Raw genomic sequence first — 25,177 nt, 5'->3', positions numbered from 1 at the left:
AGAGGAAAATCATAGAATCATAGAGTTGGAAGAGACCACAAGGGCCATCCAATCCAACCCCCTGCCAAGCAGGAAACACCATCAAAGCATTCCTGACAGATGGCTGTCAGGCCTCCGCTTAAAGACCTCCAAAGAAGGAGACTCCACCACACTCCTTGGCAGCAAATTCCACTGTCGAACAGCTCTTATTGTCAGGTAGTTCTTCCCAATATTTAGGTGGAATCTTCTTTCTTGTAGCTTGAATCCATTGCTCCGTGTCCACTTCTCTGGAGCAGCAGAAAACAACCTTTCTCCCTCCTCTATATGACATCCTTTTATATATTTGAACATGGCTATCATATCACCCCTCAACCTTCTCTTCTCCAGACTAAACATACACAGCTCCCTAAGCCGTTCCTCATAAGGCATCGTTTCCAGGCCTTTGACCATTTTGGTTGCCCACTTCTGGACACGTTCCAGCTTGTCAGTATTCTTCTTGAACTGTGGTGCCCAGAACTGACAGATTATAGATAAATTGACAGATTATAGATAAATTACAAGAGAATTAATACATGGTCAAGAGCACATTGTAATGCTATCATCAAAACAACAACGGAGAAGGGAAAACTAACGAGAATTGGATTCAAAAAAAAATGAAGATAATACAATCAGCTTTTGGGGGGAAATAGATAATATGGGGTCATTGTGGAGTCATTAATAAAGTACAGTGGTGCCTCGCTAGACGAATTTAATTCGTTCCACTGGTCTATTCTTATAACGAAAAATTCGTCTAGCGAATCCCATAGGAATGCATTGATTTTTTGGGGAATTTTTTTTTTGCCCATAGAAACGCACTAATTGAATTTCAATGCATTCCTATGGGAAACCGCGATTCACTAGACGAATTTTTTGTAAAACGAATTCGTCTAGTGAGGCAACCTCCACTAGAAAAATCCTTTCTTTAAGCGAAAACTTCATCTTACAGGGCGTCCGTTAAGCGAGGCTGTATACCTGTACTTGGCTGAATACCTATATCAAAAGAGCAGAGCTAAACATACTCTCCAGCAAGCGAGAGTCCCCAGTGAAGTTTTAAAACACAGAATCATGCAGCACCCTGAAGTGTGAGGAATATAGGCTGTTAGATCTTTTAAAGATCCCCGTTCTAGCTACTTAACACTGCTTCTCACACCATTAATAAGTTTGAATACTTTACTTAACTCAAAAGATAAGATTCATGCATTATTCCATACAACAGCAAGAAAAACACAGGTAGTATTCTGTATTTTGGGTTTACAAAATACAGAAACATATTTCTGATCACACAAACAACTTGTAGAGAGCAAGCTCAGCCCCGTCCTATCTTGGTGAGTTGACAAGGTGAAAAGAATGAACAAAGGAGGAAACGTAACTTCCTTCCAGGTGAGGGGCATGGCCTAGCTGAGTCTAGGAATGCAATTCTATTACCTTAACCACTTCATGCAAGCCCTATTCTTGCTAGCTATATTTGACTACAATTTCCCACACAGCCAAAATCAGTTATTTACAAATCAGCATGAGTTTGAGGTAGAATAAAATTGTTTTCCTTGTCAGAAGTGAATGCAGTAAATGATATCACATTTCTCCAAATTTGTCTGGCTCTTTTGCTTTTCTCAACATTTTCATTTTATGTGCTTATTTCCCCATCAAAGCAATTGATCAGATTTTTTGGTATACTTTCCAATATTTTGTTAAATTTAACCAAGCAGCCATCAGTAGGATTATCAGATCTTTAAACATAATTTTTCCTATGTCACTATTTTTTAACCAAGGCTCCGTGGAATCTGTGGGTTGAGTGAACTTTTCCTCAGGGGTTTTCTGAAATGTTGGTTAAATTATTTGTTTCTGTTTTGTTTTGTTTTGTTTAATGCTTCTTGGGGGGGGGGTGGACTTCACAGGATATTGTGCCATTACTGGAATTATTTAGTGGGAGGAAAGGATTGCAAACCACTTGGTTAGACATTACACTTGTGGGTCCTTAATAGTTTCAGATTTGTTTTACTGTAATTTTCCTTCATTTTCCCAATAACCTTCCTGCAATCCAGTGAAAGTACACAGATCAAAATGAATTAGAATAGAAGTGCTTTGGGGATGAGTCATTATATAAGGGCCTTTCTTTAATCTTTGTATACAGGTACATTTTATTTGATGGAGATGTGGATGCCCTCTGGGTAGAAAACATGAATTCTGTGATGGATGATAACAAGTTGTTGACTTTGGCAAATGGGGAACGAATCAGACTTCAAGCCCATTGTGCCCTTTTATTTGAGGTAAGGAAGTCACTTGTGAAGTTTTGAAACAACAGATACTGATGGCCAGACATTTCATTAAAGGGACCCGTTAGCCATCCATTTTGGTCTTGGGAGGTAGTGGTGTTTCTCCATTTTTATCATATTTATTTATTTTTCTGTTTTCTTACTCTTACACTCAGCTTTTCTTCTGACTTGCTCAGAGTGGGTTACATATGGGTTTAGGCAGTCTTTTGTCCAAGTTCATTAGGGCCAAACTTGCTTCACTTCAGAAATAGAATGCAGCAGTCCAGCCTAAATAGAATGCAGCAGTCCAGCCTAAATAGAATGCAGCAGTCCAGCCTTCAGTGCTTCCATTTTGTGGTGGAGGTTATCCAGGCAGCAGGCTACTTCTCCAATCAGTTTTCAGCAAATGTGCTTCCTTCCTAGGTTGGAGACTTACAGTATGCTTCACCTGCAACAGTATCACGCTGTGGAATGGTCTTTGTGGACCCCAAGAACTTGAGATACAAACCTTATTGGGAGAAATGGACAAACCAAAGAAGCAAGGTAGAAAATGTCTCCTTAGACTGAACTTGGAAGCATTTGTTGTAAATCACCAGGTTACTGGTTCTCCAATATATCCAGAAAAGCTAATTTTTATGTGTTTTCCAGACAAACAGAGTTCTCTGGTGGGGTTTGGGAGGGTGTCCCAGGGGCCACAGGATATATCAGATACCCCTGTTCAGCTCTGGAGGTAGAGGAAGATCCTAAGTTGGATTCCCCCTCCTTGCTGCTGCTGAATGCTCTGATACACAGACCTAGCCACTGCTGGTGCTCTGATGTTGGTGGAGCTCAAAGGAGATATAATTATAAATAAAAAAGAAGAATGGATCACACAAACATACATAACATAGTAACAAACAAAAACAGATGGCTTAATTAGCCAGGGAGAAGAGAAATGTTTCTGTCTGGTGCCTAAAGATATGCAATGAAGGTGCTAGCTGAGCCTCACTGAGGTGAGCATTCTACAAGTGTGGAGCCACTGCAGAAAAGGCCCGTTCTCGTGTTGCCACCTTACAGACCTCTTGTAGAGGAGACACAGGGTCTCTGGGTTAGGGCCGGGGTTTGAGTCAAATATGCCCAGGGAGGGACCAAGAAACAGCTGGGATCCAAACAACCCACAGCCATACTAGTCCCCTGACATGTTCCCATGCCAGGAAAAGAATTACACACCTGGGTGTGTACTATTCTCCAGTCAGTGATAGGAAGATGTCACAGTGGCCGGAGTGGGCTACTTCAGAGTAACGACGCTACGCAGCTCTGCATTTTATTCTTTTATTGGTGCTGCGTATTTACAGTGCTGAAGTCATTGCTATTTACACGGAGTGATGTGGTCAGTCGGTTCCAGAACCTCCGAATGGCTTTTGGCGCGTCTTTCTCCAACACAAAAGCTTTGGCAGACCCATCCTCTTTCCCCTCCTCTTTCTGCGTAATTCCGGAGTTGGGGGGATGGGTCTCCCCCCCTTATTCGCCCCTTCCTGTCCCACCTGGGACCCTGGCTCCTCTACCTTGCCTGAGCCTCGGACACGACTTCCTGCTTCCCCATTGGAATCGGAACTCTCTCTGCTTTCCCCTGTGCTCGGGGATGGGCTTGAACTCAGGAGGGGAGGGACTTCGCGATATCCCCTGTCCCTCACATCCACCCCCCTCCCAAGCTCTCCTTCACCCCTCCCCAGGTCCCCCCCAGGTGTCGGTGACGACTGGAAGCCTAAGAACTCAGTGCTTTCCGAGCCCGTTGGTATGAACACCTCCCCCCAGTCCTGCGAGCCCCCCCCCTTCCGCCTGGGAGGACGGGAATCCCAAAAAGTCCGTGGCGTCAGAGCTGGTAGGGGTAAAAATGTTTTGCCAATCTGCTCCTTCCTCTGACTGGGTGGATCTCGGTGACACCCATACCTCATCCTCTGGTTCCTCAAACTCCGCTTCCCAGCGCCATGGTGAACTGCTCTCCCGTGCTTCCTCCCCCTCCCCCTCCCTTTCCATGTGCCAGGGCTTGGGTCTATGGGGAAAGAGGGCGTGAAATTCTTCTACCAGGAATTCCTCCTGTATCTGAGTGGCTGGGACCCATTCATTCTGGGACGGTGGAGCATCCTCCCATGCCATGAGGTACTCCAGGCCCCCCACCCCCCTCCTTGAGTCCAGGATGGCCGTGGCCTCATTGAGTTGCTCCCTGCCTTCTCTCTCCCCCCCTCCCTCAGGGGTTTGTTCGCTGCCTCGGAGCCTGCTGCTTTCCCTGTACGGCGACAGCAGCGATCTATGAAACACTGGGTGCACCCTCATGTCCTCTGGCAGTGCCAGCCTGTATGCCACCGGGTTGACCTGTTGCGTGACCGTGAAGGGGCCCAACCTTCTGGGCGCCAGCTTTTTGCACCTCCCTCTGATGGGAAGGCCCTCCGAGGACAACCAAACTTTGTCCCCCACCCTAATGACCTCCCCCGGTCGCCTGTGGCGATCTGCCCCCTTCTTGTACGCTTCCTTGGCTCTCTCCAAGTGTTCTCTGAGCTGCTGGTGCACCGTCTCCAGTTCCTCTGCCCAATCCTCAGCCTGTGGGCCCTCCTCCTCCTCCTCCCCCTCCCTCTCTGGGAAAGATCTGAGGTCGCGCCCGTAATTGGCCTTAAAGGGCGACACCCCTGTGGAGACGTGCACCGCATTGTTGTAGGCAAATTCTGCCAGTGGCAGGCGATCCACCCAGTCCGTTTGCCGCTGGCTGACGTAGCATCTCAGGTACTGCTGCAGAATGGCGTTGACCCTCTCCGCCTGTCCATTGGTCTGCGGGTGTCTAGCCGTCGACAAGCTGACCTCCACCTGCAGGAGGTTCATGAGCCGCCGCCAGAACCTGGAAACAAATTGGCGGCCACGATCCGAAATAACCCTTAAAGGTAATCCATGCAGTCTGAATACGTGATCCACAAACAGTTTGGCTGTCTCTTCTGCAGAGACCGCCCTGGCACACGGTATAAAGTGGCACATTTTGGACATGAGGTCCACCACCACCAACACTGCGGTCTTGCCCCTGGAAGAAGGCAGATCTGTGATGAAGTCCATGGACACCACTTTCCACGGCCTGTGTGGCGTGGCTAAGGGCTCCAGCAATCCCGGTGGCGCTGCTCTGACCACCTTTGCCCGCTGGCAGGTGTCACAGCCCCGTACATAGTCTCGAACATCTTCCCGCACCCCTGGCCACCAGAAGTGTCTCATGACTAGGTGAGCGGTTTTGTCCCTCCCAAAATGACCCGCCGTTGGGTTGTCGTGCATCTGCTTGAGGACCGTACGTCTAAGCTGGGTGGTGGGCAGGTACAGTGCACCCTTGTAGAAAAGCAGCCCCCTGCGTTCTGCAAAGTCTTTTGCCTGCTCCCCCCCCCTCTCAGTTCTCTGAAGATGCGGTTGGCAAATTCATCCGCTGCCATCAGTGCTGTGAGTTCTGCCTCGCTCACCACTGCTGCTCCGCAGGACCATGCTGACGGGGGGAAAATGTGCCTGGGTGCCGGTGGCACCTCCTCCTCCATGTACTCTGGCTTGCGGGAGAGGGCATCCGCCCTGACATTCTGCTCTCCCGGGATGTAGTGTATGGAGAAGTTGAAGTTCGAGAAGAACTCTGCCCACCGTATCTGCCGCTGGTTGAGCACCCTGGCAGTTCTCCAGAACTCCAGGTTCTTGTGGTCTGTGCACACCTGGATGGGGTGCTTGGCGCCCACCAGGAAGTGTCTCCAGTGCTGGAACGCAGCGTGGATCGCAAGAAGTTCCCGATCAAACACCGTGTAGTTTCGCTCTGGCTGGGTCAACTTCCTGGAGAAGAAGGCACAGGGTCTCCACTCTCTGTTGGCGTCCAGTTGCAACAAAATGGCGCCCACAGCTTTATCAGAAGCATCTGTCTCCACGCGTAGGGGCGCGTCCTGAACCACGTGGAACAGGTTCTGGTCTGAGGCGAACACCCTCTTGAGGCTTTCGAACGTTGCTTGCGCCTCTGGTGTCCACCTGAACTTCTGCTTGCCTCTCAGGCAGTCAGTGATGGGAGCCGTAACGCGAGAGAAGTTCTTGATGAACTTCCTGTAGAAGTTGGCGAAGCCTAGTAGGCGTTGGGCATCTTTGCGCGTCCTGGGGCTGTGCCAGTCCAGGATGGCCTGCACCTTGTCCTTGTCCATCGCCAGCCCCTTGTCTGACAGCTTGTAGCCCAGGAAGTCCACCTCCTTGGTGTGAAACTTGCACTTCTCCAGCTTCACATACAGGTGGTTCTCCTTCAGGCGCTGCAACACCTCCCTGACATCTTTCACATGCTGCACTGGGTCATCGGAATAGATAAGGATGTCATCCAGGAAGACCAAGCATTTCCTGAAGAGGAGGGACCCCAGGACGTGGTGCATGAAGGCCTGGAAGCATGCTGAGCCCCCTTGCAACCCGAAGGGCATCACCAGATATTCAAAAGAGCCCAGAGGCGTGAACATCGTGGTTTTCCATTCATCGCCTTCCCGGATCCTGATCAAGTTGTACGCCCCCCTCAGGTCTAGCTTGGTGAAAATCTTGCCCCTGCGTGCCGCTGTCAGGAGATCATCCACTCTGGGCATGGGGAAAGCCACTGGCTCTGTCACTGAATTCAGCCGTCTAAAATCCACCACAAGACGGCGCTGTTGCGTGTCTTTCTTGTCCACCCAGAAGACCGGGCTGCCCCCTGCTGCCTTGCTTTCTCTGATGAACCCCCGCTTGAGGTTCTTGTCGATAAAAGCGCGCAGATCCTCCAGTTCCTGGTCTGACATGGCGTACAGCTTGGCTGGGGGTATAGTTGCCCCTGGCACCAGGTTGATCTGGCAGTCAAAAGGCCTGTGTGGGGGTAGGTGGTCGGACTCCGCTTCGCTGAAGACCTCCTGCAGGTCCCAGTACGGCTTGGGTATCGCCTCACCCCCTTTGACGTGCATGGTGGCCACCGTGGCTATCGGAGGCCCCTCCCCTGGTTGGTGCTGCATGCAATGTTCCAGGCAAAAGTCCGATCCAAAAGTGATGCATCTCTGGTGCCAACTGATGGAGGGGTCGTGGCGCGCCAGCCAGCTCATGCCCAAGACGATGGGGGGGTCTGAGATGGTGGTGACGTTGAATGCCAGTGTCTCTGAGTGCCTTCCCACCGTCATTTTCATGGGGGAGGGTTTGATGAGTGATGGCCCCTCCCAGCAGCTCTCTGCCGTCAATGGTCGCCACGTGCAGAGGAAAATCCAGCTGCAGAAGCTGGATCTGGTGCTCTTCTGCAAAGTTTCTCGAGAAGAAGTTCGCTGACGCCCCACTGTCAATTAGGGCGAGGACCGTCAGGGGATAGCCATTTGGGAGCGTGAGCGTCACTTCTAGAACCACTCCTGCTCTGGGAGGGGTGGGCTGGCTCTGCTCCTCTCTGTGCGGGTGGGTGGGCTGGGGCTGTTGTCTGCTGACTGTGCCTGGCTGCTGCCCCTTGTCTCCTGCAGCCAGGCTTTCCCGTTTCCCTGCTGTGGTGCTGCGTCAGTGGGGGAGGGCACAACCGTTCCCGCCTTTCCTTGCCACTCCCTGCGATGTGGGCAGTCTCTGACGAGATGCTGGGGGGAGTTGCAGAGAAAGCAATTCCCACCCCTTCCCTCCTTGCGTCTTGGCGCCGCTGGGGTTTGAAAAGCCCGCGCGCGCGCGCTATCAATCTGCATGGGTTCCTGGTCCTGGCTGGCCCCAGGCGTGGCTTGAAAGGGTTGTTGGGGGAGTGGCTTCTCCTGCGACCGTGGGAACCAAGCCCGCTTTGCGCGCGTTGCTTGCTTGTCGCTCCACCGGGATTCCTGTCTCACCCCCACCGCCAGAGCCGCTTTGCTCAGCTGATCCATATTACTGGGCTTTGGACCTCTCGAGAGCTCATCCTTCACCTCCTCATGCAACCCCAAGTAGAACGCCGCTTGCATTGGGGGTGACTCTAGTTCCCACCCCAATCTGTGCACCAGCATGGTGAATTTCGCCCAATACGCGCGAACTGTCATATTTCCTTGGCGTAAATTATGAAGTTCCTCCTTAGTCTGGTCCATATGACTATCGGACGAATACATCGTTTTCAAACCTTCTAGAAATAGTTTGACATTCTTCATGCAAGGATTCTTTGTTGCGATTAACGGTCTTAGCCACTCCCTGGCTGCCCCGGTAAGGTGCTCCACAATAAACGCTACCCTGTGCTCATCATCAGGGAACTCATCGTGGTGCAGCTCAAGAGCATACACAATCTCAGTCTCAAAGCCCTGATATTCCCTCGGGTCTCCATTGAACTTGCTTACTAGGGTCCCGGCTCTCCTTCCTGGCAGCACTTGGACTTGGGGTGCCCCTCCCGCCTTGTTTTTCTCTGCATCCAGCTTGTTTTGGAGGTCTACCGCCACCGCCCTTAATTCCTGCTCTCTTTCCTGTAGCGCTCTCACCTGTTCCGCAAGTTGTAGCCGGTCGTCCTGGACCTTCTTAGTCTCTTCTTTAGCTGCCTTCAATTCCCCCTGCGCCTGCAGCGACAGCTGCTGCAGTTCTTGCTGGGCTTTCTCCGCGATCTGCCGCCATCTCTCCGCCTCTGACACGCTCATCCCGGCAACTCCAAAGTAGCCCAAAAAAGGATTCGGAGGTTGCTGTCACAGTGGCCGGAGTGGGCTACTTCAGAGTAACGACGCTACGCAGCTCTGCATTTTATTCTTTTATTGGTGCTGCGTATTTACAGTGCTGAAGTCATTGCTATTTACACGGAGTGATGTGGTCAGTCGGTTCCAGAACCTCCGAATGGCTTTTGGCGCGTCTTTCTCCAACACAAAAGCTTTGGCAGACCCATCCTCTTTCCCCTCCTCTTTCTGCGTAATTCCGGAGTTGGGGGGATGGGTCTCCCCCCTTATTCGCCCCTTCCTGTCCCACCTGGGACCCTGGCTCCTCTACCTTGCCTGAGCCTCAGACACGACTTCCTGCTTCCCCATTGGAATCGGAACTCTCTCTGCTTTCCCCTGTGCTCGGGGATGGGCTTGAACTCAGGAGGGGAGGGACTTCGCGATATCCCCTGTCCCTCACAGAAGACATCTAGACATAAGTTCTCTCCATAACTACTTAGGACAGGCAGGGTTACGTGATGCAGCTTTTAGAAGGATCCAGACCAGTTCATTTCCTATCTTGCCTTGGTCACAGCAGCTGTACTTGTCTCTCTGCATTTCTCACTCTGCAATTTTTTAAAACTGATTTTTCTCTCCCAGCTTGATCACTCTTTCTCCTTTCCTCTCTTTGAAAAGAACAAAAGCACTCACTTTTTCCTCACAGGTTTCCTTCCCCTCTCCCTGCAATCTTAAATCAGGAATGACTAAGCCTCCATGACCTTGAACAACATAGTTTCTGGATATGTGTAAATATGGCATTTTGGCCTGCTTTTTTCCTTAGGAGGCTAAGACTGTTCTTACTCATGTTAATCAATCTTATTGCATTTGATTATCCTTGTAATAGATGCGGAAGTCTTTTTTAAGGTAGTGCATTGAGGAAGTCTTTGCTGCTCTACTGTTCTCTTCTCTGCTCCTACAGTTGTGCTTCTGATGATATCCTGTGTTGGTCTCATCACGAAAGGGACTGGAATTAGGGTCGGAGTGGTTGTATATCATATTCCTTAACTGTGAACATTTCCTGCTTTTGGACACTAGATGGTGTTGGGGCCTACCTAACAGACTGGTCCCATCTAAAAGATGTTTTTATTGGACAACAACAGGGGTCAGCCAACTTTTTCAGCAGGGGGCCAGTCCACTGTCCCTCAGATCTTGAGCGGTGCTGGACTAGATTTTGAAAAAAAGAACGAATTCCTATGCCCCACAAATAACCCAGAGATGCATTTTAAATAAAAGGACACATTCTACTCATGTAAAAACACGCTGATTCCCAGACCGTCTGCGGGCTGGATTTAGAAGGCAATTGGGCTGGATCCAGTCCCCGGGCCTTTAGTTTGCCTTCTGATAACAGAATTGAAGAAACTGCCTCTCCAGCTCACTATTGGAACATGTAGATAGGTTGACAGAACCTATCTACAGAGGTTCTGAGAGGTTGACAGAAAAGTGGAAATCTCCCACATGAAGAGCTTCCTTGAGTAATTCTCTGGAGCACCTTTCAAAATCTTTTTTTAAAAAATCTCATTACTTCCGAAGTTTTAGAGGAACTCACAATGTGATGTGAAGTCATGCCTTATTAGCAACTTCCAACAGCAAAGAAATGGGGCAGGGAAATCCACAATTTGGGGGATTTCATTAGGTGCCATGAGGACCTGGTGGCAAATTCCAGATAGATTTTTAAGGTTTGGTTGGAAATCTCCCTATCCTATTCCAGTTCTGTCTCTTCCACAACGTTTGGGCTTTCCTGCTCCTGCTTCTGGCTTACAAGAGCAGGTGTGTTGTGCCGTCCCTTTCATGGATTAGATCTTGTTATTTAGAAGAGGTTGATCCACAATCACAAGCGGGGAAGAGTGTATCCCTCTGTACAGGTAAAGGTAAAGGACCATTAGGTCCAGTTGTGACCGACTCTAGGGTTGCGGCGCTCATCTCGCGTAATTGGCTGAGGGAGCCAGCGTACAGTTTCCAGGTCATATGGCCAGCATGACAAAGCCGCTTCTGGCGAACCAGAGCAGCGCACAGAAACAAGGGCGTACCCACCACGGGGCAAGTTAGGGCAGCTGCCCTACTCTAGAAGCAGGGCTGGTGGGCAGAGGTGGAGCACAGCCCGGCGGAGCGCGAGTTCGCCGTTCCCGCCCGCCGCGCTGCGCCCTCCCTCCAGCTCCCCGTCGCGCCCTCTGGCAAGGCCAAGCGCGGCGGGGAACCAGAGAGCGCGGCGCGGCGGGCGGGAATGCTGAACTCGCTCTCCGCTGGGCTGGCCTCCGCCTCCGCCCACCAGCCCTGCTTCTAGGGAGGGGCACAGCCCGGCGGAGCGCGAGTTCGCCGTTCCCGCCCACTTTGTGGCCCCTCCCCTTCCGTGCCTTGGCCCCCCCTAGTTTTGATCCTGGGTACGCCCATGCACAGAAACGCTGTTTGCCTTCCCGCTGTAGCGGTACCTATTTATCTACTTGTACTTTGACATGCTTTCGAACTGCTAGGTTGGCAGGAGCTGGGACCAAGCAACAGGAGCTCACCCCGTCACAGGGATTTGAACCACCGACCTTCTGATCGGCAATCCCTAGGCTCTGTGGTTTAACCCAAAGCGCCACCCGCGTAATGGATACATTATAAAATGGATACAAATAAAATGGATACATTAGAATTACTTTGTTTTGATTTTGTTCCTCAGCAAGAAAAACAACTGTTAGATAGATTATTTGCCAAATATGTACCCTACCTGATTGAAATGATCGTAGAAGGAATTGTCGATGGACGGCAGGGGGAGAAATTAAAGACCATTCTTCCACAGACAGATCTCAATATGGTAAGAAATACCGGCTTTGTAAATTAATATAAACTTTTACAATGGAGGATCTTCAAGCAATGAACAGTGCAGTAAACTTTTCAAACTTCAGGCAAATGTCTAAGGAGAATTTAGTAGGACTACCCTTCCCGCCCCCTTTTCTGGGCTAGAGTAATATTTGGAGAGATTTATATAGACTGAATTTGAAATTTTACGGACAATTCCAATACATGGTCTGAAATAGAAAAGCTCTCCTTCAGGATTTTTTCAACAATCAGAAATAGCCCAGCGCCATTTATGACATTTGCTCCGAGCATCACAGTTTACTGCACTTAAATATTAGGGCTCTCGACTAATTAAATAAATATTAGTTGTCTAATCAAATGAGTTTTAATTGAACACCTAATGAATTAAATGTGCACAAATGTGCATTGGACTAAAACAATCGTTTTTGAACAAAAATGTATAAGGGGTAAGATTTATTTATTTATAAGACTGTTTACATACCACCCTGTTGCAAAACATTAGGGTGATGTATAGCAGCATAGAAACCTTTAAAAGCAGTGTGAACCACTCAATAAAAAACTGGCTACTCAATGAAATTTTAAACAACTGTATCAGCCTATTGGCATTAAAAAGTCTTCAAGAGATGCTTGAAAGTCAAAAGCAAGGATACCTGATGAATCTCTCCTGAAAGAATTTTCTACAGCATGGGACCAGCGTCATTAAATACCTGATTTATTGTTGAGGCCATTATGGCCTCTCTGACCCTGGGTACAACCAACAGTGCTCCTCTGGATAATCTCAGTGATCAGAGTATATGTCATAAATGCAGTAAATAAAAAAATAAATAAAAATAAAATTATTTTAAAAATAAATAAAAAATACTTGAAAAAATCTCAATGATCAGGTTTAGGCAGTCCTTGGGGTATCTTGGACCCAAGTTGTAAGATCAGCTTGCAAGATCAATGCAAGATTTCTACTGAATTTCATCCAGCTGCTTGTGCAAAAGGAACTCCAATTGCACAATGGGACTTCTAGTTTCTAATCTCCAGCCCCCACTTCTGCTCTGGCAAGACCCCAACCTCCCTAAGCAGATTTGGATGGCATGCAGGTGGCTGGAGTGGGTAGAAACCCCTTGGAGGTACTGTGTGTCTGCTCCATTGCATCATTGGAATTCATATACTGTATTTAGGGGGTGCATAGAGTCATTCCCTTTTATGTGAGAAGAAAGGGCGATTCCTCTTCTAAGAGGTACCTGTCATCTGCGAAATTTTAAAGAAGTATTTACATTTTGAAAAGCGATATTTTGCTGATTAATTGTGGGTTGCCTTTGCAGTTGATTAAAAAAGATTTATAAATAAATTAACTACACACCAATTAATTGTTTAATGTTGCACACATATGCACCCTAACTTTCATTGTAATAGTGTTACATTTAATTATGGAAACCTGCAAAGTTTCCTTAGACCCTGTAGGGAGCCTTTCTCTACCAATTTCTCCACTGATCTCCAAATCATAAAACTCTGGAAGAGCGGTCATTGCAATATCTTCTCTGCCATGCTACACTTTCAAACAGAGCCGGTCTAGCAATTAGGCAGCAGAAGTGCTCCCAGGTGGTACCACCACCATTGGTACCAATTTGGGGCAAGATTGTGTCCATTTTGTGTCCATCTTACAGAAAATTGGTGCAATCATGCCCCAAACAGGCCCCAATGGCAGTACCACTTCTCCGCCAGAGTCAGATGTGGCAGGATGTGTAGTGGCAGCAGAACAGACGGTGGTGGCAAGAGCAGGTGGCTGGTGGCAGGAGTGGCTGTGCAAAGTAGCCCTTTTCATTTTGCTTCAAGCGGTGAAACATGACATGTTGCCCTTGCTTGCAAGCTGCTTCCTACATTGAAGAAAATCCTTTGCTGGTCTGCTCATAGAACTTAATAATGAAACACCTTCCAAGACTTTGCTCATCTCTCTTCTTCAGTTCCAGATTTTTTTTTAGTGTTGCTCTCAACTTGGTGCCCCCTTTAAAGGCACAGTTTATAGCAGTGTGTTGCAGGGGAGGGGGGAGGCGCCAATTTTTTTCCACCAATATAGTAATTGTTGCTTTGTGATTTCATATGGCAGGTGACACAGTTGACCAAGATGCTGGATGCTCTCATTGAGCAAGAATACGATGACCCTGATGTGCTCGAGTGCTACTTCCTTGAAGCTTTATATTCTTCTTTAGGAGCCTGCCTCCTTGAAGCTGGAAGATCAAAATTTGATGACTTTATCAAACGTCTCTCCTCTATGTCAACCGTTAATGATGAGATGACTCTAGCTAAACCAGGGGAGTTGCCAGGTAGGATATAATCAGTCTTGTACGACGTGGTTTGTTTCTGAAAGGAATTCCTAGGTACTGCAGCTTCACCTGCCTTCTGCAGTTCAGCACGCATTTCACAATGAAGATTTTCCTGCTCCCACTCACAAGCTGCTATTAGCACAACTGAGGGGAAAATACAGGTACTGTACTGTATCTGTATTTCTCCTAGCCTGCCTAATTAGATTTGAGGAATGACATCAATCCACCTGACCCATGAGGGCATAGGGGGCAACTATCCAAGGCTTACAGATAGTTCTACTCTATGAGCCAAGAGCTCAGCCTTCCAGGGCCCACCAAGAAGGATAGCAGCAAAGCAAGCCTATTAGCATATATCAAAGCAAGTGCATAGATAAACATATGTGAACTCATCCTTGCAACAGCTAACAATTAGTTTTGGGGTTATACTGACTACAGTCTCACCTTTGGTTCAACACAGGTGTACACATCCTTTACAGTGGCTGAAGCCAAGTGAAAAACTCTGAAGCCCATGCCTTCAGTTTAGCCCAGTGGCACTTGGTAATTTTTACTTTCCTTGAACTATGCTACGCAGCATAGAGACAGGACTTGGGGGGCCTGCTGAGTAAGGATTTCAGTTCTTTGAAGTAAATAAGAAATGTTAATAGACCTTTCAGACAATTGTTTTGTAAAGTAGAACATATTCTGTTTCTGCTTGCTGGAACCGAGTCTCTTTCAATGGAAACGTCATGTTCTGCACTGAGTCACATGGCACTGTCTATGGAGCAAGTAGGAAGAGGAACCTGTTTCAGGATAACCCTATAATAATAATAATAAAGGTTTGTTGCGCTTACTATGATACCTTCTCAGTGGATTAAGGTTATGCCCTATCCTTGGAACCACAGGCAGGTGCAATCAGTTTCCAAGGGAAGATGTAGAGTCCCTGAACCATAAGGACATTCTGCCTGAAACAGGAGCTTTACAACAGTAATATTGAGAGCATAAAATTCACACTAAGGCCAAGGTATACAGATACATTGTTTGCCAATCTTTTGGGCCTAATTCCAGTGCTTTCTGATAATTTGGACAATGTGTTCAGCATGTTGTTTCTTGGCATCCTATATTGGATGTCTCATTTGCAACATACCTCCAGTAATCATGAATGACTAATCTCTGACCATAAGTATGGTAAGCTATCACAATTCATTTATCTTCAGGCCAGCTTCCAACTTTATATGACTTTCACTTCGAGGGACTGATGAAAAAGTGGGTGCCTTGGAGCAAATTGGTCCCTGAATATATTCACTCACCCGAAGTAAAATTTATCGATATTCTGGGTAAGTGTGACTAAAGCTTTGCATAATTTAGTGGGAGTAATTAATGTCACAAGTTAATCAATTACAGCTTGCAAACCTATTTATGCCTTGTCCAGTACATGATAGGCATCCTTACATGGCTCATCGTCATTGATCATCCCTGGGAGGCAGGATCATATGACAACATCTTGCAGCTCTAAGCTGGCTCACGAGGCTCCACCCCAGTTACTGTCTTGCCTTGCCCAAGTTCAGAGCAGATTCCTTGACTTAGTGTTTCCACCAGCAGTTTCTTTGCATCTGTAGCTTTCTTGCTACCTGTTTTTCCTTAGAGTCCCTTCTCACGTTCTGGTGTCCCTCCATTGTCGTCATCATCATCATCATCCTGTCTTCAGTCTGTCACCTTCAGCCCTTCAATATAAGGATTGGACATGTCCCATATCTGGATGTTTCCTCCCACTGAACAGAACAAACATTGGTCACTTACCATGAAAGTTCCTCTGATTCAGAGAGTTATCCTCTTTAGGTAGCATACCACAAATTGGTACAGCTTGGTCTACCCAAATGACCATGGTTTGGCCACCATGTACTTTCATCCACCTCTGCTTGGCCTTCTCAGAGGAGGCTTCTGTTATTTTATTTTAATGCTCCCCCCGCCTCAGATTTTGTTTACATGTGCTGTACTTTGTTCTCTGCTTGGCAGTGGAGAATCCTGAGTCAGTCTAGGCATATGAAACATCACCACATGAGACTTGACTTTTCTGGGCTATCGGTGGAGACAACCCATCTCTGGGTATCTCCTTAACACTGGGCAGTAAGGGGCCAATGCTCCATTCTAAAATATTGTGTCTAGAAACATTTTTCTTTTATCCTTTAAGCTGCAGAGGAACAAACGACCCCTGGATCAGAAAATGGGTCTTGTGTCTCTAAATTAATTCTGCTACTGGCGTGATTGTGCATTGAGTATCCCTCATTTTAAAGCTGCTTGGTTTTCTTTTGCTCTTTGTATTCCAAGTTAACACACTCTCTCTTTAGTTCCCACAGTGGATACAACCCGTACAAACTGGCTACTAGAAAAGATGGTAAAAATCAAACACCCCGTTGTTCTGGTTGGAGAATCTGGAACCTCAAAGACGGCAACAACACAGAATTTTCTTAAGAAACTAAATCAAGACACAAATGTAAGGGTCCAGATTTTATGTAATTAGCCCTACACCTTTACTCCACTTCCAGATAAGGAAAGAAGCTCAATCACCTGTTGCAAAAAGGGGAGAAGGAGCAAAAGGCTGAGGGATGAGTATAGGGGACAGATCCTTTGCTACGCAGGTCCCCAGAATCTCTGGTTTAATACATACCCTTTTTTGCCTACTTAAGTCATGTCCTATGAGTGTCTACTGAGAAACAACTAGTGTGTTCAGTGAGGTTTATTGCCCTCAGGTAAATGTGTATAAGTTTGCAAACTTAGTCAGCTCCAGCAATGACTATATTTTAGTATTTGATTAAACAATATATCCGCTTGGCCTGACATTTTAAGAGAGAGAATGTATCAAAGTCACTAAGAAGCTTTAAAAAGCAATTTTGAAACTTAGTTATTTATTCTGTAAACTAGTATCATTTAGCCCGTTAAATTAATGGGTGCTAGAACTTATGCCCTGGGCGGCCTCTTGATGGTGGTGGCGGCGGCGGGGCAGGCCCAGGTGGAGGTGCTACTCTTGCCGCCGCCTCCTCCTCCTCCGCCGCCCGAAGAGCAGCCAGCGCAACAGGCCGAGGGAAGCGGCCCCGGCAGCAGCTACACTCTGCAGGCCACGCTGCTGGCACTATTGTAGCGAGAAAGAGAGAGAGGCTGAGCGGGGGAGGAGCAGAAACGGGCAGAGACAACCCCTGGTGCCCATGTCCGAGCCCAACGGCCCCACTTGCAAACACAGGGGCTACTGGAGACAAAGGCGACTTAACCGAAGCCCCCCCCATCCAAATAAACCCCCGATCGCCGCGCTTCCCATAGTTACGCAGTGCCGCGAGCCACATCACACATGCGGTAGCCAAGGGGCGGGGCACGGAAGAAGCGGCGCCTTAGATGCCCCACTGATTGGTTTGGGGGAGGCACAGGCTCCGGATAGCCGCAGGCGAAGACGGGGCCCGGCGTTCCCATTGGAGGGCGTGAGTGGGACGGGGAGCGCTTGAGGGCAGTGGAGGGGCTGAAACAGGGAAAGGTGCTGGCTTCCCGTTGGCTAAAGGGAAAGAAGGAGGCGGGGCACTTTCAACCGACACACACACACAAAGCAGGGTAGGGGTGGGGGAAGGTATTATTTGTTATAGAAGCCAGAAGTGGTAGTTTTCAATGCGGTGTGAGGAAGGCCAAGTGATGGGCAAAGAGCAGAGCCGGGTGGGGGGCGAATGTGTGGGGTTGGAGGCAGTGGACTGGCAAGCGAGGAAGTTCCTTCCAAGGGGCCCCTTGAAGGAGCGGGCGGGAGAGAAGAAACACGTCTTTTGCCAGCAGTGCAATTCTCTGTCCGCTTACACAGGAGTAAACCCCACTGTCCCTATAGGACTCACTTCTTGGGCAGCATGGCGGTCAGGACTGAACCCTAAAGAGTCCTATCCGTCCTGTGCCTCTTCCTCCCGGCGACGGCTGGGAGTAGTTATCCGCTGCGAGCGCTCTGCGTCCAATCCCTGTGTCCGTGGGGCACATGCGCAGTAGCGCAAACCCAGGGACACAGGGAATACTGGACGCAGAGACACTTGCACTTTATTATATAGGATTGGTACAAATGTGGTAATCTTCCACAGATCAAAGAACATTAGAATGATTCACTTTGCATTAATGTCCTTTGTTGTCTAGAACAAATTTTAGAGAATTTCTGTAAAGATAACAAATTAAATCTTATTTTTTAAAAATCCTCTTCTATAGCAGCAGCACCAGAAGGTTTCCCAAGTTTTCAAACATTACATTTATCTAATATGACTAATATAACTAAATTGCATCGTACATTCTTGGCTTATTTGTAGTGTTATTTTTGGTAGTGTTATTTGTAGTGTGAATTTTCTAAACCATTTTATATTTTTCCAAAATCTACCTGATATCATTCCCCTTGGACTAGTCACCCTCTCTCATGCAAGCTTACCTCACAAGGGTGCTGCAACAATAAAATGGAAGGAGATAATGTATGCCACCCTGAAATCCTTGGAGGAAGGATAGGACAAACATGTAAATAAATAAAAGTAACTAATTTGAGACATTCTCATTACCATAATCTATAATTTGCCTTCCACAAAACTGCTCTTTTTGAGAACTGAGCGCTAACACATTTTGCTGCCATCAATCAGAAACACTGAAATGCATCTGTAAATCACAATTCCCCAATAAGTGGAGAAATACTACTGGGATTGTGTCTACTACCTGGAATTAATATATTCTCTGTAATGATAGAGACACTCTGTTTTAATTTAACTATCACATATATAATCCCTTCTCAACTTTTTACCTCTGCCTGCTGAGCAGGAAGTCTTTGGCATGAGCCTTCATTTCCTAATAACTCATTTTTTATCTTCCACTTCCAGGTGCTGCTTATAATTAACTTCTCCTCTCGCACTACCTCCATGGATATTCAAAGGAATATGGAAGCAAATGTGGAGAAACGGACCAAAGAGACCTATGGTCCCCCAATGGGAAAGCGCCTCATTGTCTTTATGGATGATATGAACATGCCCAGGGTAAGAATATACAAGTATGCAAGAGCGGAAAGACACTTTCGAGCATTTTTAATGGAGCAAGAGTGGAGCTGATGCCGGGAAGGGAATGCTTTGCATCCTTTGTTTCTGAAGAAACTTACATGTGTAAGAGGTGCTATTCTGGATCAGACCAAGGGTTCATTTAATCCAGGACCCTAACTGTAGTCAACTATTTCCCAAGGGAAGCTCACAGACAGTGAAATATGCCCTATGGTTTGCCCCCAGCTTCTAGCAATCAAAGGACGATAGTCATGGCTATTGTCATTGGAGTACTTACAATATAAATCATGCTCTGAGTAAGCCCATTAAAGGATATGACTTTAGGTCCATTAGTCTTGATTTGAGTAGAATTTAGCTGGTTACAACTAATTGTCCAACATGTTTTCTCTTACTTACTCTGATTCAGCCTTCCTTTGCATGGTGCTCTCCAGATGTTTTGGACTGCAGCTCCCATCAACTCCAGCCAGCATGTCCAATGGTCAGAGATGATGGAAGTTTTAATGCAGAACATCTGGAAGCAAACTTTTTCAGCAGGGGGCCGGTCCACTGTCCCTCAGACCTTGTGGGGGGCTGGCCTATATTTTGAAGGGGAAAAAAATGAACGAATTCCTATGCCCCACAAATAATCCAGAGATGCATTTTAAATAAAAGGACACATTCTACTCAAGTAAAAACACCAGGCAGGCCCCACAAATAACCCAGAGATGCATTTTAAATAAAAGGACACATTTTATTCATGTAAAAGCATGCTGATTCCCGGACCGTCCGAGGGCCGGATTTAGGAGGTGATTGGGCCGCATCTGGCCCCCGGGCCTTAGTTTGGGGACCCGTGGTCTAATCATTCTACAGAACCATCAAAGCTTGTAGCAAACAACTTGGGTGTAAGAGGAAGGTACTGTACCTTCTTGTTGCAGTCATTATTTATTTATTTTCTGTTACCTGATAGAAAATGTACCTGGTACATTTATAAAAGAGAGCCAATGGAACTTAGTGGTCTGATTGTCAGACTAGAACTTGAGCAACCCAGGTTCTGTTCTCTGGGTGACATTGGTCCTATCATTCTCTCATAAGAGAAAGGGAGGACAGGTGGAAAAACCATGTATGTTGTCCTGAGCTTTTGGAGGTGGTGTGGGATATAAATGTATTAGTAGTGATAATAAATATTGAATAACATACAGGTGAAACTTGGAAAATTAGAATATCATCAAAAAGTGCATCATTTATTTCAGTAATGCAACCTAAAATGTGAAACCAATATATGAGATAGATGCATGACATGCAAAGCAAGATATGTCAAGCCTTTATTTGTTGTAATTGTAATTATTTGTCGTTAGGTGGGTCAATTATAAATGGAATGTAATTAATGAAATGTAATAGCGATGTTTATTTTTGTATTGTTGTAACTATTTGTTTTATTACTGTGGAATTTCCAAAAGAAAGCATTTGTAAAAATTAAATGAAAAATGAAAAATAATAAGTTGCATTACTGAAATAAATGCACTTTTCGACAATATTCTAATTATCCGAGTTTCACCTGTAATAGATCACTCTTCAAGGTTTACTAAGCAATTTATCAATTAATTTTGAAATAAATAAATAAATAAATATTTTTTTGTCCAGTAGCACCTTAGAGACCAACTTAGTTTGTTCTATCAATTAATTTGTCATTCCTTAGTCTCTTTTTAGAAACAGATTATGATCAAGGCATGCTTACTTCTCCAGGCATGTGAAAATTGTGTTGAATTTTTCACATATGAACATTTATTGTGAACCTGTGTGGAAAGTAGCAATGTGGAAAAAATAGAATGAGTTTGCATCTTAATGCAGATTTCCCAAATTTTACACTTTTCAAACCAATGCACAAATTGAAACAAGCCTTTCTTTTAAAATTCTCCCTTCTCCAAATTTTGCAAAGCAGTTCATAAGCCAAAGAGTGCAAAAAACAAAAAACAACCTGTGTATATTACTGAATCAGCATACAAAAATGTATTCTAGGCAAATTGTGTGCATAAATATGCATATTAGGAGACTAACAAAAATGCATTTTCACTTGCCATGGCATGGTTGGCATCCGTCTGTCTCCAGAGGTAATTGAAGTGTGCCGTTGGGGGTAAAGTCAAACTGCTGGAGCCTTACAGCGCCTGCTGTGGCTGTAGAGACCAATATAAGAGAGACATGTTTTATTGCAGCTGGGGAAGATGAAGGCATCTGGTTTCACTGTTACATATGCACCATTGCATTTCTTTTCTCTGCGCTCCTCCCAGCATTCATTTCTCCTCTGGTCACTGCTGTGGATACTCAACCTGACTGTCTCCAAGCATTGCAGTTGTCTGCAAAGGATTCGCACACAGTGGGGTTAAAGTTGCTGACCTTCATACCACATTTGCAGACATCTTTATAACACAGTTGGTCTGCCAACAGGCCTGGTGCCTGAGGTCAGGTCGCTGTAATGCACATCCTTGTGGATCCTGCCATGGGGCAAACTGAATTTAAGATTGGAAAACTTGAGTGGAATCAAAGCCATCAGATTCAGTCATCTGTCATTGACAGGAGATTTATAAATATTGTTGATGGTAGTTGAAAAGAGGGGTATAACACAAGCTGCTTGTTGGTAGCCCTTCTGTCCTTTAAGCATTTTAACTTTCTTGTTGTTCAAAGGTTGATGAATATGGGACCCAGCAGCCTATTGCGCTGCTGAAGTTACTCTTAGAGAAAGGCGCCTTGTATGATCGTGGCAAGGAGATGAACTGCAAGTACCTCCGTGACCTTGGCTTCATTGCTGCCATGGGCAAAGCTGGGGGAGGCCGTAATGAAGTTGACCCACGATTCATTTCGCTCTTTAGCGCTTTCAACGTGCCATTTCCTTCAGAGTCATCACTGCACTTGATATACGCCTCCATTTTAAAGGGCCATACTTCGGTAATCTGAATTATTTATACAGAGAGATACTGATTAAATTATTGTTGAGAGACCTGTACAGAATTTCAATACTTGTTTAAGAATTGCCCTCAAACCTCCCCTGCCCCTGAGTAACGGACCACTGTCAAAAGTTGTAGCCATCCTGCTGCTGTTTAATCTCTTAGTATAACCTTTGAAAATATCTCCACATTTTCTTCTGTGGTGTAACAGCAAATCTTTTATTGCATTTTCAATGTGGCCACATTCCTAAATATATAAATTTAATAAATAATAAACAGTAATAACCCTTCAAGTAATGAAGGCTTAGTGAACTGAAATGCAGAGCTCCTTCTGATTCTTGTTCTGTAGTTCTTGTGAGCTAGCCAGTATGCTGCGGGATGTCATTAAAAAAAAAAATCACATATGGGCTGATAGGAATATTGGCCTGGAGCCTCCATTTGACCTCAGGGACTTCTCATCTGGCTTTCAGCATAAGCCTGGATCTGAAGCCCACCAACCCTCTACTATACACTTCAGCAGCATTCTCCAATAGATACAGAGATACAGGTAAAGGATTCAGTGAACTCTTCCTTGCTAGAATGGACTGTAACAAATGGTCTGTGAGGGATCAAATATGTCAGTTGCATACTCTTACTTAAATTGTGGGTGAGGTGCGTTGCAAGAGGCAGACTCTGCCAAACACACTTGGAACGAGGGGGTTCAGGCATTATGTGGAAATGAATCAGTGGGCAGAGCCAATGCTGCTGGCTCTTTCCGCCAGCAATCTTGCTCAAGGCAAAATCTAATCCCATGTTAAAAAATAGACCCCAGTGTCAATTGCCAATGCTGGGTTTACCAAGCTGTGTTTTCAAGAAGCCTTTCCCAAGAAGTCATTACTTTAGAAAAGGAATTGTCAGTCACATATAGAGGTCACCAACAAGCATGTATGCATGTGAGATGCAGGGAAGGTGCTCCTAACGTAAGTTTAAAGCATATTTTGTTTGCCTTTTGATGAAAAACATTGCAAGAAAAAGTAAGCTTTAAAGAAAACCCCTTCTCACAATTGTCTCTGGAAAACATCTCCCCCTATTTGATGTTTGCAGATTTTCAATGAATTTATAGCTGCAATTGCTGACAAGATGACAGCCTCCACACTGACACTTTATCAAATGATAGTCCGTGACTTACCTCCAACTCCTTCAAAATTCCATTACATTTTTAACCTGCGGGACTTGTCCAGAGTTTACAATGGACTTGTTCAAACAACACCAGAACGGTGAGTGAACAGACACCTAGCTTTTCACTGGAATTGTATTCACTGGAATATTCAAATTGTTCATTCAATTCAAGCATACCAATTCATAAAAAGTTACTCTAAATTGGAAGAAGAGGGATCAGATAAGTTACAAATTCTGCATTTGTGAAAGGCAGCCCACTAAGTCCCATGTTTTGTGTTTGCTGATTTGACCCAGTTTTTGTTTTATTATAGGTTCCAGACAGTTGCACAAATGGTGAGAGTATGGCGGAATGAGTGCCTGCGGGTTTTCCATGACAGGCTGATTAATGAAGTTGACAAAGCTCTGGTGAGTTCTATCCTTTTTACTGCTGATGACTTAATATCCATTTGGCTGCTTTAAGACAGCTGTGTGCCACTCTGAAATAAAATCATTGGCTCAAGCAATACTCTGTATGATGCTGTTGTTTTACTTGCATCCAGGGCTTTTTTTCAGCTGGAACTCACAAGAACTCAGTTCTAGCACCTCTCAAGTTGGTTCTGGCACCTCTCAGGTGGGGACCATTGCCATTCTAAGGGAGGTGTTCATGGTGAGTTCTGGCACCTCTTTTTCTTGCATCCCATGAATTTGTAAGAGGGTTGCTCCTACAAAAGACTGGTTTTCAGAACTGAGCTGCGATAACATAGAGTGGACACTGCCAGATGGGCAGGCAGGAGCTAGTGCCCCATGGACTGTTACTGATACAGGAAGGTTTGTTTTTGGCTTTGTGCTTGAACTGGGAGCCATAGCAGTCATTTTTAATTTCATATCAAACAGCCTCTCAATCCCTCTGCTCAGGGCCGTCTTAAGCATATCCAGCACCGTGGTGCGAAGATCCCTCTGGCGCCCCCCCCCACATTTCCCAGAGTTGTTTACCAGGGGTCCGCGATGATGGGCGCCCGAGTTGCATCTTCCTCCTGGAGGCCACAGGGATGCCGCCCCCCTGCAACTCCTCTCTCGGGGCGCCCAGTGCCTGTTCTCACCCAAGGGGGAGTCCACGTCTGAGCCCGCGGTCCAGGGCTGCGGTGAGGAGCCCGCTTGCTGGGCTGGGTGGCTCCTAGGGCATCGTGCGAGGCGAGGAAGGCGGGCCCAAGGAGGCCGCCCAAGGCAGAGAGAGGCGCGCGTGCCCCCCGGACGGGGCGCAGTGGGCATTTGGCGGGCTCAGCAGCGGGGCAAGGCAGCGCCTCCCACTTGCTCTGTCTTTGTTCTGTGACGAGAGCGGCAAGGCCGGCGCTGCTCCGTGATGCCTCCGAGGCGCCGCTCGGAGACAGACGGCCCTGAGCGCCCAGCCTCTGCCTCTTCCCTGGCGCCCATGCCTCGGTGGCCACAGCAAGAGGAAGCTCAGGGCGCGGCGCTGCTTCAGCGTGGCGGGCGAGAGCGCCGTGTCCAGCTTCTACGCAGCGCCGCCTGGCGGCCCGGCGCCCTGGCGCATTGTGCCACCCAGCCTTGGCTTAGGGCCAGCCCTGCCTCTGCTAATCCAGAGCCTCCAAAATAGTCACATTCCTAGTGTTTCACTCACATTTCATACCGTAAACACCAAGATGTTCAAAATCCCACAAAAGTAAACATTCTCACCCCATTAAAGAGGCATGTAAATTGAAATTGAAATACTTTATTGTCACTTGTACAACTTGTATACAGTGAGATTACACGAGCACCCCCACTCAGCTCTCTTAGTCCTAATTCCCCTCGTTTACTGACGCATACCTACCAAACCCGAAAGTCAGTTGCCCTGTTGTTGTCTTTTCATTTCGCAGCCTAACAGCCCAGGGATAGAAGCTGTTCTTTACCCTATTGGTGTGACTAATCATGCTTCTATATCTTCTGCCCAAGCGCAGGAGATAAAAAAAAAGGCTGGCCAGGGTGTGAATCATCCCTAAGAATTTTCCTCACTCTCCGGAGGCAACGGTCTTCTGCAATGTCATCCAGCGGATTCACAGGACAGCCCATAATATCTTGTGTTGTATTCAC

At 46.7% G+C, this 25,177-nt stretch overlaps 1 protein-coding gene across 2 annotated transcripts in view; it reads left to right on the top strand.

Moving 5' to 3' along the window:
• DNAH10 (dynein axonemal heavy chain 10) overlaps positions 1-25,177 on the top strand; it is a 130,412-nt gene that overhangs the window by 69,440 nt on the left and 35,795 nt on the right. For both annotated transcript variants that reach the window (XM_035097917.2, XM_060269865.1), the window contains 10 exons: positions 2,150-2,285; positions 2,694-2,813; positions 11,565-11,699; positions 13,800-14,016; positions 15,210-15,329; positions 16,341-16,486; positions 18,864-19,016; positions 21,693-21,953; positions 23,036-23,208; positions 23,422-23,515. In XM_035097917.2, the coding sequence (XP_034953808.1) occupies positions 2,150-2,285; positions 2,694-2,813; positions 11,565-11,699; positions 13,800-14,016; positions 15,210-15,329; positions 16,341-16,486; positions 18,864-19,016; positions 21,693-21,953; positions 23,036-23,208; positions 23,422-23,515 (1,555 nt within the window). The remainder of the gene's footprint in view (positions 1-2,149; positions 2,286-2,693; positions 2,814-11,564; positions 11,700-13,799; positions 14,017-15,209; positions 15,330-16,340; positions 16,487-18,863; positions 19,017-21,692; positions 21,954-23,035; positions 23,209-23,421; positions 23,516-25,177) is intronic.

This window comes from Zootoca vivipara, chromosome 17 (assembly GCF_963506605.1).
Source record: "Zootoca vivipara chromosome 17, rZooViv1.1, whole genome shotgun sequence".
NCBI lineage: Eukaryota > Metazoa > Chordata > Lepidosauria > Squamata > Lacertidae > Zootoca > Zootoca vivipara.
Note: the sequence above shows the minus strand (reverse complement) of the source record. Positions and strands in the feature narration are given on the sequence as shown.